The sequence below is a fragment of the Trichomonas vaginalis genome, chromosome V (genome assembly GCF_026262505.1).
Source record: "Trichomonas vaginalis G3 chromosome V, whole genome shotgun sequence".
Lineage (NCBI taxonomy): Eukaryota > Parabasalia > Trichomonadida > Trichomonadidae > Trichomonas > Trichomonas vaginalis.
The window spans coordinates 16,496,833-16,511,299 of NC_067207.1; the positions used below are offsets into that span (position 1 = coordinate 16,496,833).

General features: G+C 27.8%; 2 protein-coding genes across 2 annotated transcripts, besides 6 other annotated features; both read left to right on the plus strand.

The window, feature by feature from the left end:
* Positions 1 to 1,833: 1,833 nt before the first annotated feature.
* Positions 1,834 to 1,865: a mobile genetic element.
* Positions 1,834 to 1,865: a terminal%2Cinverted (terminal inverted repeat of tvBac_53III transposon ID:TVAGG3_0348300).
* A 128-nt stretch (positions 1,866 to 1,993) lies between these two features.
* Positions 1,994 to 2,016: a mobile genetic element.
* Positions 1,994 to 2,016: a terminal%2Cinverted (terminal inverted repeat of tvBac_53II transposon ID:TVAGG3_0348310).
* Positions 2,017 to 6,433: 4,417 nt separating this feature from the next.
* Positions 6,434 to 6,467: a mobile genetic element.
* Positions 6,434 to 6,467: a terminal%2Cinverted (terminal inverted repeat of Kolobok-1_TV transposon ID:TVAGG3_0013400).
* Positions 6,468 to 7,234: 767 nt separating this feature from the next.
* TVAGG3_0348330 (lung seven transmembrane receptor family) lies at positions 7,235 to 8,732 on the plus strand (the record flags this gene model as incomplete). Its single annotated transcript, XM_001301409.1, has 1 exon — positions 7,280 to 8,710. The coding sequence occupies one exon, from the start codon at positions 7,280 to 7,282 to the stop codon at positions 8,708 to 8,710; it is 1,431 nt and encodes a 476-aa protein (XP_001301410.1).
* Positions 8,733 to 9,042: 310 nt separating this feature from the next.
* On the plus strand, positions 9,043 to 12,936 carry TVAGG3_0348340 (alpha-tubulin binding; the record flags this gene model as incomplete). Its single annotated transcript, XM_001301410.1, has 1 exon — positions 10,233 to 10,475. One exon carries the CDS (start codon positions 10,233 to 10,235, stop codon positions 10,473 to 10,475), a length of 243 nt encoding a protein of 80 aa, XP_001301411.1.
* Between the last annotated feature and the right edge of the window lie 1,531 nt (positions 12,937 to 14,467).

A 14,467-nucleotide genomic window follows, 5' to 3' on the forward strand; every position in this document is an offset into this window, starting at 1 on the left:
ATAATCAGATAAAAACGATAATTTATTAATTGATTCATTGACAATATCACCTGTGATTGAACAAAATTCTTCTAAATTATATGAAACTTCATAATTTTCATTTACTGATATATTACAAATTATCATTTATATAAAATAAATCAAATTTTTTTGGATATATTTACACTTGAGTCATGTAATTTTGACACCTTTAACCTTAAATTTTATCTAAATATTTTGCACCTTTAATTAATTTGTGACTTTTACTTTAAAAGTATTTTTTTCGCAGCCTTATGGAAGTCAATTCTCCTTAAAATCGATATTTTATAAAAAGACGAGAAGATACTTTTTTCCCGAAAAATAATCGTTTTATGACTTTTTTTCCCGAAAATCGTTCCGATCATGACGATAGACACCTGGAAATTCGAAATATTTGCTTTTGTGCTAATTTATGTATGTAATTAATCAGAGCATACCTTGAGGTTATTAGATCCAGGCAGATGAAAGATATTTATTTTTTATATAAGATTATATAATTTGATTATGTTGGTTTACAATGTAAATCTAGAATATTTTATATAACTTGTTGTTGTAATTCATTTCACAATATTGGTTTAGTTCATAACTCTAAATTGATGTGTATTGATTGTTCATATTCATGATAACAGAATTGGCAAAGATAAAATTTCATTATACATACTATAAAATTATATGTTATGTGAAGTAAATAAGAAAATATAATAAAATAAAAAATTATATAATATTAAAGGAGTAAAAGACGCTGTGTTTCCCTAATATGAGTATTTGTATTTAGTTAAAGATTTGTAATGTAATATAATGTTTTACAGTGGTTTTAAGTATAAAATCTCATTTGATAATATTAAGTTTGATTCTAGAGTATTTTAGATATAACCCATCAGTACTTCCATATTTTATATATATTCTATGTATCTTTTTCTTAATTATTCAACATTAATTTAAAATTAAGGATAATTAGTGGATGATAGTTAATAGCTCATGATTTTGAATCAAAACTAGATTAGTATGAATCTGTTATATATATATAACTGGTTTACTTATGAAAAACAATATTATTACCTGGATTCACAAAAATATCAATTCATTGGCATTTTTTATAATTTAGAATAGATTAATTTTATATAAAATGATTCAAAAAAGATGATATTAGATGATGGGTGTAAAAATAGATCAATCCAGAAATAACTCATTTATAATTAGCACAAATGGCATGTTAACTAAATTCGAAATACATTGCTTTTGTCATAAGACGATTATTTTTCGGGAAAAACGTATCTTCCCGGTTAACAGGTATTTCGATTTAGATCGATAATCATGCCATTAATAATATGAATCAAATATAATAGAGTAAATCACTGTCCTACATTTCTAATTTTTCTGAGATTTACAGATAATTCGGAATAATTCTAACTAATGGATGTGGCACATATGATACGCTTGTTCATCATTTGATCTGTTATTGAAGATATAGTTTTTGAGATTTCGTCATATTTCTGCGAAAAATACATACAATGATCAAAAATATCTGTTCCATAATAAGTGCATTAGTTATAGTCGATCATTAGTCGTTTGAGAGAATCATCAACCTCATATGGGGAACAAAGACTCCAAAGAATGTTACAAACAATCTATGAAGATAGTTTTCAATAGCCAGATGCTAATTGTTGACTTATTTCCACATCTGAGGTCTTATTAAGACATCGTTCACCAGATAAGGAACAAACATTTCGAAAAGCATTTAAATTGAGGAATACATATTTCGAAATAAAGCTAACTAAAAGTGAGGAATACATATTTAGAAATGGTTTTTGATTCTTAAGGGTGTACTTACCACTTTCTGACATGCTATGAAAAAAAAATCAATATATCTTTATTTTAATAGCAGAAAAGTATAGCAGCCATATTAGGTAATAAATAGTGATTTATATTTACTTTCCCATGACCAAGAATAGAAAGCTTATGTGTCAAAAAAATCGAGAGAATGTCAGAAAGTGGTAATTTCAAATAAGGTTGACAAAAAAATTGAGAAGAAAATTGAGAAATTTCTGACAAAACCCCCACAATGTCAAAAACTTTGAAAGGCCAAATGTATATTTTCTGGCAAACAGAGTCTCAAAAAGTTCTCATACATTTGTACTAAATATTTATATATCACCAAGTGGCGCGAAGCGCTGCTATAAGGGGGAAAAATTAGAAAAATCCGTGAATGTTTCCAAAAATAGAAATAAATTGCAATTTAATTTCATTCTCTCTAACATCAATGTTAAATTCTGTGATAATATTTGTTAATAAAAATTAAATATTTATCTAATGATATCATAATTGTATTCAAAAGATAACAAAATAAATTTCAAACTAAAAACATCGTTTTTGAGTTTATTTTGAGTAAGTTTATTGATATTACATGCTAAATATGTTACTTCATGTCCATAAAATTGTGTTGATTTGTAATCACAAAGAACATATACATTAGAAACAATTGAATAAATTAAATTCTTTGTTTCAATATCATTTGATGGAACTTCTTTCCCATAATAATAAATATCAATGCTTAATTTGTTATTAACAATTTTAGAATTTAATATTACTGGATAATAAATTGTTATATTTTTAACATTTGACAATGATTCTGATTGAACTGAAATATTAGATCCTCGAAATACTACTTCCTTGATAGATACACATCCAACAAATGCATATTGAGATATATTAACACTATTATGAAAATCTAAAATTCCATTTAATTTCTCACAATTAGAAAATGCAGAATGAGAAATATTAACACTATTATGGAATTTTAAGATTCCATTAAAATTTCTACAATATGAAAATGCAAATTGCCCAATTGAAAGTATTTGAGACATATCATTTAAATCTTTTAAATTATAACAATTTATAAATGCATAATTTCCAATATTTGTTAATTTTGTTACGTTATAAAGTCCTTTTATGCATTCGCAATTATAAAATCCATAATTTGGTATATTTTCTAAACTATTTAAATCGTATAAATATTCAATTGAACTTCCTTTGAATGGTGAACCATAAAAACTTTCATCCGAATAATATAATTCAAAATTTTTTAATAAATATAAACAATGAAGTTCTTTTAACAATGTACAATTATAAAATGCAGAATAACCTAGTGTTCTTAAATTATTAAGATTTGAAATATTTATTAAATTAGAACAATTTTGAAATGCATTATAGTTTATTGTTGCTAAATTATACAAAGTAGAAATATTTCTTAAATTATGACAATTCTGAAATGAATAATAACCAATTATTGATATATTATACAAATTTGAGATGTTAACTATATTATTACAATTATAAAATGCATAAGATTCAATAATTATTAAATTGTTTAGATTTATAAGTGTTGTTAAATTATAACAATTATAAAATGCAAATTTTCCGATTGCAAATATTTGAGAAATGTAATTTAAATCTGTTAAATTAAAACAATTATAAAATGAATAATTTCCAATATTTCTTAATTTAGTTAAATTGTATAAACATTTTAAAGTATTACATTGATAAAATCCGCAATCTGGTATAACTTCTAAACTATTTAAATCATATAAATATTCAATAAAACTTCCATAAAATGGTGAAAAAGATCTATAAATTCCCATATTAGTTAATGAATATAAACAACGAAGTTCTTTTATAAATGTACAATTATTAAATGCAGAATAGCCAATAGTTGTGACATTATTAAGATTTGATATATTTTTTAAATTATAACAATTATAAAAGGCTTCAGATCCGATTCTTGTTAAATTAAAGGAATTTGAAATATTTTCTAAGATGAAACAATTATAAAATGTTCTGTATTCAATTGATATTAAATTTTGTAGATTCTCAATAGTCGTTAAATTAGAACAATTATAAAATGCACTTCCACCAATACTTGATAGTTTTGTTAAATTGTAAAGTCCCATTAAATTATTACAGCCAGAAAATGCATAATTACCAATAGTTGTTAAATTAAATAAATTGTAAAGTCCTATTAAATTATTACAACCGTAAAATGACCAATTACCAATAGTTGTTAAATTAAATAAATTGTAAGGTCCCATTAAATTATTACAACCGTAAAATGACCAATTACCAATAGTTGTTAAATTAAATAAATTATAAAGTCCTTTAAAATTGTTACAATTATAAAATGCAGCATCTTCAATTGTTAATATAGGGTTAAGATTTTCAACAGTTGTTAAATTTTTACAGTAAGAAAACGCACTTTTCTCAATTTTTGTTAATTTAGTTAAGTTATAAAGTCCTATTATGCTATTACATTTTTGAAATGATCGATGTGGAATAATTTCTAAACTTTTTAAATCATATAAATATTCAATTGAATTTCCTGAGAAAGATGAATTATATTCATATTGATCTGGATGACTACTACAATAACCTTCTGGAAAAATACAATATTTATAAATTTCAATATATGTTAATGAATATAAACCACGAAGTACTTTTAATGATGTACAATTATTAAATGCATTATGACCTATTGTTCTTAATTTATAAAGATTTGAAATATTTATTAAATTATAACAATTATAAAATGCTTCCGAACTTATTGTTGTTAAATTATTCAAATTCGAAATATGTACTAGACTATAACAATTATAAAATGCACATTCACCAATAAGTATTAAATTACTTAAATTATAAACTCCTTTTAAGTTAAAACAATTAGAAAATCCATTCATATAAATAGTTTCTAAACTAGTTAAATCATATAAATATTCAATAGAACTTCCATAAAATGGTGAATTTTTATAAGATCCACTAATATATGTTAATGAATATAAACAATGAAGTTCTGTTAATGATGTGCAATTATAAAATGCGTAATTTCCAATAGATTTTAAACTATTTAAATTTAAACTGGTTGCTAATTTATAACAATTAAAAAATGCATCATTACCAATAGTTGTTAATTGACTAAGATTCGAACTAAATGTTAAATTATAACAATTATAAAATGCATTATCACGAATAGTTGTTAACTTACTAAGATCGGAACTAAATGTTAAATTATAACAATTATAGAATGCAGAATATTCAATTATTGATAAATTATTAAGATCATTTAACTTAATTAAATTATAACAATTATAAAATGCTGAACTTTCAATTTTTGTTAAATTATTTAGACCATTTAATTTAATTAAATTATAACAATTATAAGGTCGATGAAAAAATGAGCGTTTTTAAAAAACCGCCGTTTGAGAGGGAAATTGAGAGCCCCGATGTATACTTTTTGACATTGTCAAAAACTTTGAAAGGACCAAAAAATTTTAGTGTCAGAAAGTTTACAAATGTATACTTTCTGACAAACAGACTCTCAGAAAGTACTCAAACTGCGGTTTTTAATTTCCGCACTTTTTTGGCAACCTTAAAATGCAGAATATTCAATTTTTGTTAAATGATTTAGACCACTTAATTTAATTAAATTATAACAATTATAAAATGCTGAACTTTCAATTTTTGTTAAATTATTTAGACCATTTAACATAATTAAATTACAACAATTATAAAATGCATGGTGTGGCATATTTTCTAAACTATTTAAATCAAATAAATATTCAAGAGAACTTCCAACAAATGATGAATAATAATAATAAGAATAATCATCATTATAATTGCTATATGTTTCAATATTTTTTAATGAGTATAAACAATGAAGTTCTTTTAATGATGTACAATTATAAAATGCAGAATAACCAATAGAACTGACATTGTTTAATGGTTCTAATGTTTTTAATTTTATACAATTATAAAAAGATTTTCTGTCAATTTTTGTAATTGAAGATGGTAAAATAAGTGTTTCAAGGTTTGTTAAGTTTTGAAAAACTGTTCCTGTTGATGTTAGCTTAGTACATTGTGAAAAATTTGCATAAATAACATAATCAGATAAAAACGATAATTTATTAATTGATTCATTGACAATATCACCTGTGATTGAACAAAATTCTTCTAAATTATATGAAACTTCATAATTTTCATTTACTGATATATTACAAATTATCATTTATATAAAATAAATCAAATTTTTTTGGATATATTTACACTTGAGTCATGTAATTTTGACACCTTTAACCTTAAATTTTATCTAAATATTTTGCACCTTTAATTAATTTGTGACTTTTACTTTAAAGGTCCTTTTTCAAACCTTATGTCAGTCGATTCTCCTTAAAACGTAATTTTATTGACTATTTAGAAAAAAATATTTTTGAGAACTTATTTGGCCGGCTGTTTATAAAAATACTACTCGTTTAAAATTAAAAAATGGAACATCTTACAGTTGAGTTTCTTAGAAGACTACAAAAGGTCTTTCTTATGGTCAAATTATAGAGAAATGTGATAATATTTATTCAGAATTTGGAAGTTTCAAGGTGCCATAAAGACGATAGGCCACCCTCAGAAAAGCACTTTTAAGGCAATTATATTGAGTACCCTTGTATGGATCACTCTTAACTGATTCAAATATTAGTACTGTATTAAGAAGAGCTACATTATGACATTATTTGAAAATAGGTTATCTTAGAGGTGCAGTTTACTATCTCCGTCAACGTGAACTATTAACATTTGATTATGGATTATTTCGAAATGATGCTATTATTATAGATGAAGTAGTTAAACAAGCAGAGAATAGAAGGTATGAAGTTAGTCTTTTCTTTGAAAAAGAAGGTTGTGCAACATTATTTCAAGCCCATTAGTAAACAAAATACTCAAAGATATTAATAAAAAGTGTAAGGATGTATTTAAATCTTTTTGACATTCTCTCAATTTTTTTGGCACTAGAACTTTATGTTCCAATTTTCCATGGCAAAAAGTTAATATTTTAGGTCGTGAAAAAGTCATTATAAATCACTCTTAGTAAATAACATAAAAAACCATACCAGAAAAACTAAAGTAAAGTAGTCCAAAATATAGCAAAATTATGTAATTCTTTATCAGGAATATCTATATCACCAATATTCTTACTAACTCATCTTATAATTCTTAGTAACTCCAGCAGAATTAAAAGAATTTGAAGAAATCTGGACTCTATCAGTTCGCTTCATTGAATAAAGGCTGGGTAAATATAAGCACTTTCCTTCTATATTCTATATTTTTCATTAAACAAATATATTTTAAAAACCAGTTTCCTAAAAAAGTGCCACCTATCGTCATTATAAATTTCATGATTGTACCGCAATGAATTTTTTTTTGATCGGAAGGTTTCAAAAATTTTTTTATGCTTCCAATTTTACTTTTATACCGCCAACGTGCTAAAGTTAATGTTGAAGGCAACTCCATTGTCCTATATTCTTATGGATATGAGAAAGGCGGAAAGTTTTCTGCCGCGATTACAAATGCTTCACAATCAACAACATTTCTCTTCCAGTTATGCACATTAGATGAGTTCAAAAATTTCACACAGTCACAGAAATCATATTGTGAAGACTTAATGTCCGTTTGTCACCTTAGCACACTTGAACCTGTTTATAATCAAGCTTCCAATACAAATATGACCGTTGATCAAGCCGGCCGTTATCTTACAGTCATTACAAACTGTGCCGGATCAGCATCAAACTACCTTCTTGATGTTAATTTTTCGAATCCAAATTCACTTCTCTCAACAGATTTACAGCCATGCATTTACGGGAAGCCAATCATGACGGTATTCTTCGGCATTGGTATGATCTACTGGGTTATTAACTGGATCCTTAATTTCAGAGGAACATCCGCTCTTCACATTTTCTACACCATTACTATCTTCTTTGCCTTCCTCTACATCTTTGTCGACACCTTCTACTACCATCACTTCCATAAATCTGATGCAGAAACAGGAGCAACAGAATCTCATATTGTTTTCAGATTCCTTTGGCAATTCCTTCTTTTGGCCGGCCTCAGCTTCGTTTCACAAGGCTACGGATACCTCGCTTCTTCATTTTCTGTCAAGAATATGATTTTAATTGTTTTATTATCCGCAGTTATCAATGCTTCCTTAATGGCATTCAACTATATCTCAAGTCTTTCATATTCTGTCATTGTTATGGTCATTTTCGCCATTGCATTTTGCGTATATTTCAGAATGTTCATGTTCGGAGTCAACGAAGCCGTTTTAACTGTTCGCGCCCACATGTACGTCATTGCCGAACAAGGAATAGACCCATCTACAACTCCTTTGGTGAGGAAGATGAAGTTATATACGATTATGTTGTATATTATTGTTGGATACTTCGGATTATTCCTTGCCCAACACATTATCTTCACTTTCTTCCCACTTCCAGACGCATATTCCGAACTCATCACTGATATCATAAATTGCGCCATGGTTTATGGAGTCATTTTCCTGTTCAGACTGAGGAAAGAGAACACACGAGGCTACCAGACCATCGAAGAGGTCGGATTGGAGGTCCAGGAGTTCACACGCGAAGAAGTGCTCCAACTCAACTTCGACGACGTCATGGAGAGAGCGACAAACAAGTGGGATGGATCTGCTTTGCCTCCACAGCCAAGAATTGTCGAGTCAAAGACAATTTCTCAGGACTTTGTCGAAGAAATTCAGACAGAAAAGGCTCCTCCAATGGATAACGCTGATATCCACGAGCAGCACTCCGATGATGATAAAAAACCATCAACAAATGCAAGGGCTGATGTTGATGAAGGACTTCTTTTGTAAAAAAATACATTTGACTTCTTAATTTTTTTTTTTACTTTTTACTTTTTTTTCTCTAATATTGAAGATCAAAAGAATCAATTTTTCGCGCTGACCCTTTCAAAAATTGAGGGAAAAAATCACATGAAAAATTGTAATTCTATTGAATACGACTATTTTTGATTCAAATGCTGTTAAAAGAAATAAGCTTTTCCGACATTTTTTGGGTCGCTTCACACCCCCGAAAAAGTCAGAAAAGTGTAAATTTTTTAAAGGAGTTTTTTCTCTTTTTAATCAAGATATGACTTTTATTAATTATGTCACTTTTTATAAATAAAATATTTTATTTCTTATAAAAAAGCTATAATATTTAGCTGCAAATTTTTTTGCGAGTTGATATCATAAACATATACTTGCAATTTTTAATAATTTCCTTGATGAAACCACTAAAAGTATCTATTGGAAGCAATCTGTAATGAGTTTTGGGAAAAATATTTTCAAGAAACCAGTCCATCACCTGTTACCGATACAAATCCGGACATATCCAATTCGGATAATGCATTCATTTATAAATCGGTTTTTACTGATTTGCTAGATTATGCATATAAATTTGAAAACAAAGATAACCTTTATATATTATCAGAACAAAACAAGTTTTCTAACGGTAAAGGCACCATTTATATTTATAGTAGATCACAAGTTGTACACCATCGTATTTGTTCATTTAATAACTCAGATAATAAGTTTATTTCCAATTCCTATCCAAATAGTATATCAGCAGAATGTTCTATATCAAGCTTCAATGATAGAGATACAGGCACATTGTATCAACTTCAAGGTCAAATAAACATTAAATCAGTGAATTTTTCAAAATGCCAATCTTTCAAAGGCGCAGCTATTTATTTTAATGCAGTTTTAGATATAATTAATATAAGTTATTGCTTATTTGATTTATGCCATGCAACATATTATTCATCAATATCCATCTCTAATTCAATAGCTAAATTAATGAAGTCAAACATCATAAATAATACTTATATGGACAATGGTTATGGAATTATTTTCGCTTTTGGAGCTTCTGATTATAAAATTAATATCGAAGATTGTATTTTTAAAGAAAATTGCAAAAATAGTTATGGAAAATATTTCGGTACAGGATATGAAGCATGCATTTATATCATCAGAACAATATCAGACTTAAAAACTGTAAATGAAGATGGAGGAACAATAGATATATCGCAAATGGACACAAGCAATTTTGAAAACATTTGATCTATAAATTCTCCATGTAATGTCATTTTTCTTCAACCCGAAACTTATGATTCATTATCTTCAATCACTTCTCCATCTTTAGCTTGTCCAGCATTATTAACTAAAAAATAAAAAATGTAAATTAGAAGAAAACAAATTATCTATTGGTAGTATGAATATCAAAGTAGTTAATTATAACAGAACAAATTGCATAGTATTATGTATTTTCTATTTCTAAATTTTTATTTGGAACTTTCCTTCAGCCTGAATTGAATTTTTCAAGATCAAATCAGATATGAGAGCAACAATCATATACACCAACGACCTTCAGTGTTTCAACTGCCACAAGGTCGACAGCTATATTTTCACATACTTCACAATCCAATACTTTGAGCCAGTTCTCGACTGGGACATCATTGCATACAAGGAGATTCAGAGCCCTAAACTCACCAATCCAGGCACAAGCAAACCATTCCAAGCTTGCTTCCAGTTTGGCAAAATCTTCTCAGCCTACTACAACAAATTCCAACATGACTAAGCAATTTGTGCTAAGTATTTTACAAAATTTTATCACTTTTCTTCAAATTTACATCCTAACTCCTTCATTCTAAAGTCTGACGAATGTATTTCTGTAATAATTTGATTAACCTTAATTTTATATCGAACGACGATCAACATTCGTATATCCGATAACCTTATTTTTATTCCTTGACCTCAAGGAATCCAATTTAGCAACTATATATTTGGCAATATGTTTTCAGAAGTAAATATTGTCAATAATTAGCATTGAACTCGAGAGAATAAGCATAGTTTTCAAATGCAAACCATCTTTAATGATATTTGGGAAAGATATTATAGTCTTCCCTGTCCAATACCAATCACTAGTATAAATCCTAATATATCTGATGCAGGTGATGCATTTATTTACAGATCCTTATTCTTTGATTTACAAAATTATTCGATTTATTTCGATAGCGGCGATTATGATGTACTATCAGAAGAAAACAAGTTTTCGATTGGTAAAGGTACCATATATATCCAAGGCAACTCAAAAATTGTTAATCATCGATTTTGCTCTTTCAATAACATGAATCAAGGTTTCATTTACTGTTTTAAGGCAAACAGTACAGCAACAGAAGGATCTATTTTCAGTTTCAACAACATTTACCCAGAAATAGGTACATTGACTGAATATTTGGGACAAGCAAATATAGAATCAATGAACTTTTCTAGATGCAAAGCATTTCAGGGCGCAGCTATTTTATGTTATGGATACATTTTGTCAAATACTAAATTAAATAATAGTATTTTTGGTTGTTATATCGATTCATGCAATGCAACTCAATATGGTATCGTTAATATAGGTTTAATTACTTATACCAAATTGATAAAATCTAATATTATAAACAATACACAAGAAACTACTCAAGGGGGAATTATTTATGCTAAAAGATATTCTGCAAGAATTGATATACAATATTGCATTCTAAAAGACAACTGTCAAAATAACAATGCACCATATTTCTCTACAGATGAGAATGCCCAAATATATATATACCACACAATATCCGATTCAAATTCAACAAGTGGATATACAATAGATATGTCGGATATGAAAACAAACCCATTTGAAAATAATTTTTTAGTAAATAATCCTTTTATATGTGATAAAACATCTTTAAAGAAGAGTAGGCCGAAAGTTCATATTTCATTATATGCATTTTTACGTTGCATCTTATTTTGCCAAGCATTAATAACTAAAAAATGACAATATCCCAATTGAAATTATTAACTTTTCACAGTAACTTTTTATATTACATATAAATCATAGGTAATGTGTATATATATATATATAGATCTAGTATTTTGGGAAGTTCAAAGTAAATGCCAGTTATTTAAAGATTTCCAAATTTGAATTTTTATTACTATTGAATAACCAGTTTTAGTTTTTATTGTTTGCATCAAAAATTTGTTACTAATAAAAACTACTTGCTTGAAATGATATAATATGAATAAAAATGCGTTAGGAAACATTAGTTTCAAGATAATAGCCAAAAACTTCTCCTGGATATTAATCTTGCTGAAATTTGGTCACAATATTTTGGTGTTCCCTGCCCAGATCATATTACTGGCACTAATCCTAATACACCTGATTCCGCAAATGCATTTGTTTATAAATGTCTTTTTAGTGATTTATCAAACTATGCTATTAACTATGACATTTACTTGCTATCAGAAGAAAACCAGTTTTCCAACGGTTATGGTACCGTCTATATTGGAGGTAACTCACATGCCGTTCATAACCGCTTCATCTCTTTCAATAATTCACAGAATAATTTCATTTTCAGTGCGTTTGTGAATAGTACAGTAACGCATGGATCTATCACAGGCTATAATAGAGATTCTGCAGGTGGTTTATTTCAAATGCAAGGACAAATTAAAATCGAATCAATAAATTTTTCTCGATGCGTTTGTGATGAAGGACCGGCTATCCTTTGCTACGAAGTATCTAATTTAGTAAATGCTTGCTGTTGTTTCATTGACTCATGTCTTGCGAGAAATTCTGTAACGATTCGTTTTACTTCGACAAGTGCCCATCTGATTAAATCCAATATCAGAAACAATACTCAAATGAGTTCAAGCGCTGGCGTGGTTTGTATTTCGGGCGATTCTAACTGTAGACTTGATATCGAAGATTGCATATTCAAAGGGAATTGTCAAGATGGAATAGGGGCATATTTTTCTACTTATGGAGAAGCTTCTATATATATCAATTGAACAATATCTGACTTAAAGACAACATTCAACGAATTTGGAGGGCAGATATATATGTCTGAAATGCTCACTGCTCCATTCAATATTAACTACATATTATGCTCAGTATCTAAGATCCGCTTAAATAATCATGCAAGTGCATTAAGATCAATTTATAACCTAATATTTTCTTGTTTATTTTGTCCTGCATTATTTACTAAAAAATAATACTTATAACACAGCTATCCTTTAAGTACCAATTTTGATTATTTCTATAGGAAACCTCTTATAATTATACTGTTCACTAAATCTCAGGTCCAGAATTTTCTGAAGATTTGGACCCGAAATTTTGAAATTGTGGTACTTTATTTTCAGCAAATAGATTAAAAAAGAAATCTTTTATGATATAGCATCTAACAACCACAATCATTGCCATATAATTTCATAAATAAAATATTTTAAATCATTTTTGTGATAATATCTAGACAATTTTTTTGGAAACAAATTTTAATGAAATATCGGAAAGATTTTTTAGTTTTCCATGCCCAGTTCCTGTCACTGATATAAATCGACGCATTCCTGCTACAGAAAATGCATTCATTTATAAATCAATTTTTAAAGACTTGTCTAGATTTGCTATTTACTTTTATGAAAAAGATAACTATTCCTTTTTATCGCTCGAAAATGAGTTTTCCAATGGTCAAGGAACCGTATATATGCAAGGAAATTTACAATTTGTCAATCATCACTTTTGTTCCTATAATAACTCAGTTTTTAATTACATCTACTGCAAAGATGGAAATAATTCTGTTACTGAATAGCAATTCTTATGGGTCATTGTATCAAACTAGAGGCCAAATAAATATTGAGTCAGTGAACCTTTCGCGATCCATATCAGATGATGAAACAGTATTTGAAAAGGGAATAGTATCAATTAGTGGTTCATCAATACACAGAATTGATATAGAAGATTGTATATTTGACAAAAATTATCAAAACCGTTTAGGAAAATATTTCAGTACCGAATATGAAGCATCAATATATATATTCAGAACAACATCAGATGCAAAAACAAAATACGAAGGAGGCGGGCCTATAGACATGTCCATGATGGATACGGATCAATTTGAAAATAATTTTTCTATACATTTATATTTTCGTTTTCTGATTTATTTCACTAAACATTAATCGACTACCTTATTTTTGACACACACAATTCTTACAAATGAGTACGATATAATTTACAATTTGAACTTGTCAGATAATTTTTTTAATTTGAACACGCATAAAATATTTTATATATGTGCAAATTAGTTATTTGGTTCGTATGAAGTACTTTATAGTGCTTTTCCATCTCTGCAAAAGAAGAAGATAGCAAAAAGAAAAATAAATTAATAATAATAAATACAATTTACATTAATATAAAAACAGCAATGTGAGAAATAAGAATATTGATAGTTGAGTGTGAATTCATTTTGCATGAGAAACCACTGCAATATGTTGAAGAACCTAAATTAAGACCACTTTTGACAAGCATAGAAACAAGTGTTTTGTTCATCTGGTTCTGGATAAGTGTTCCACAAACAAGAAGAGGACAGTTTCGGAATGCATCTGATTCAATAATAACAACACTAGATGGAATATTGATTTGACGAAGATTAACACAACCTTCGAATGAACTTCGACCAATTCGTAAAAGACTCATCTCTGGAAGAAGAACACTTGAAAGATGGATGCATCCAATGAATGCACTGTCTTCAACAACTTCGACACCTT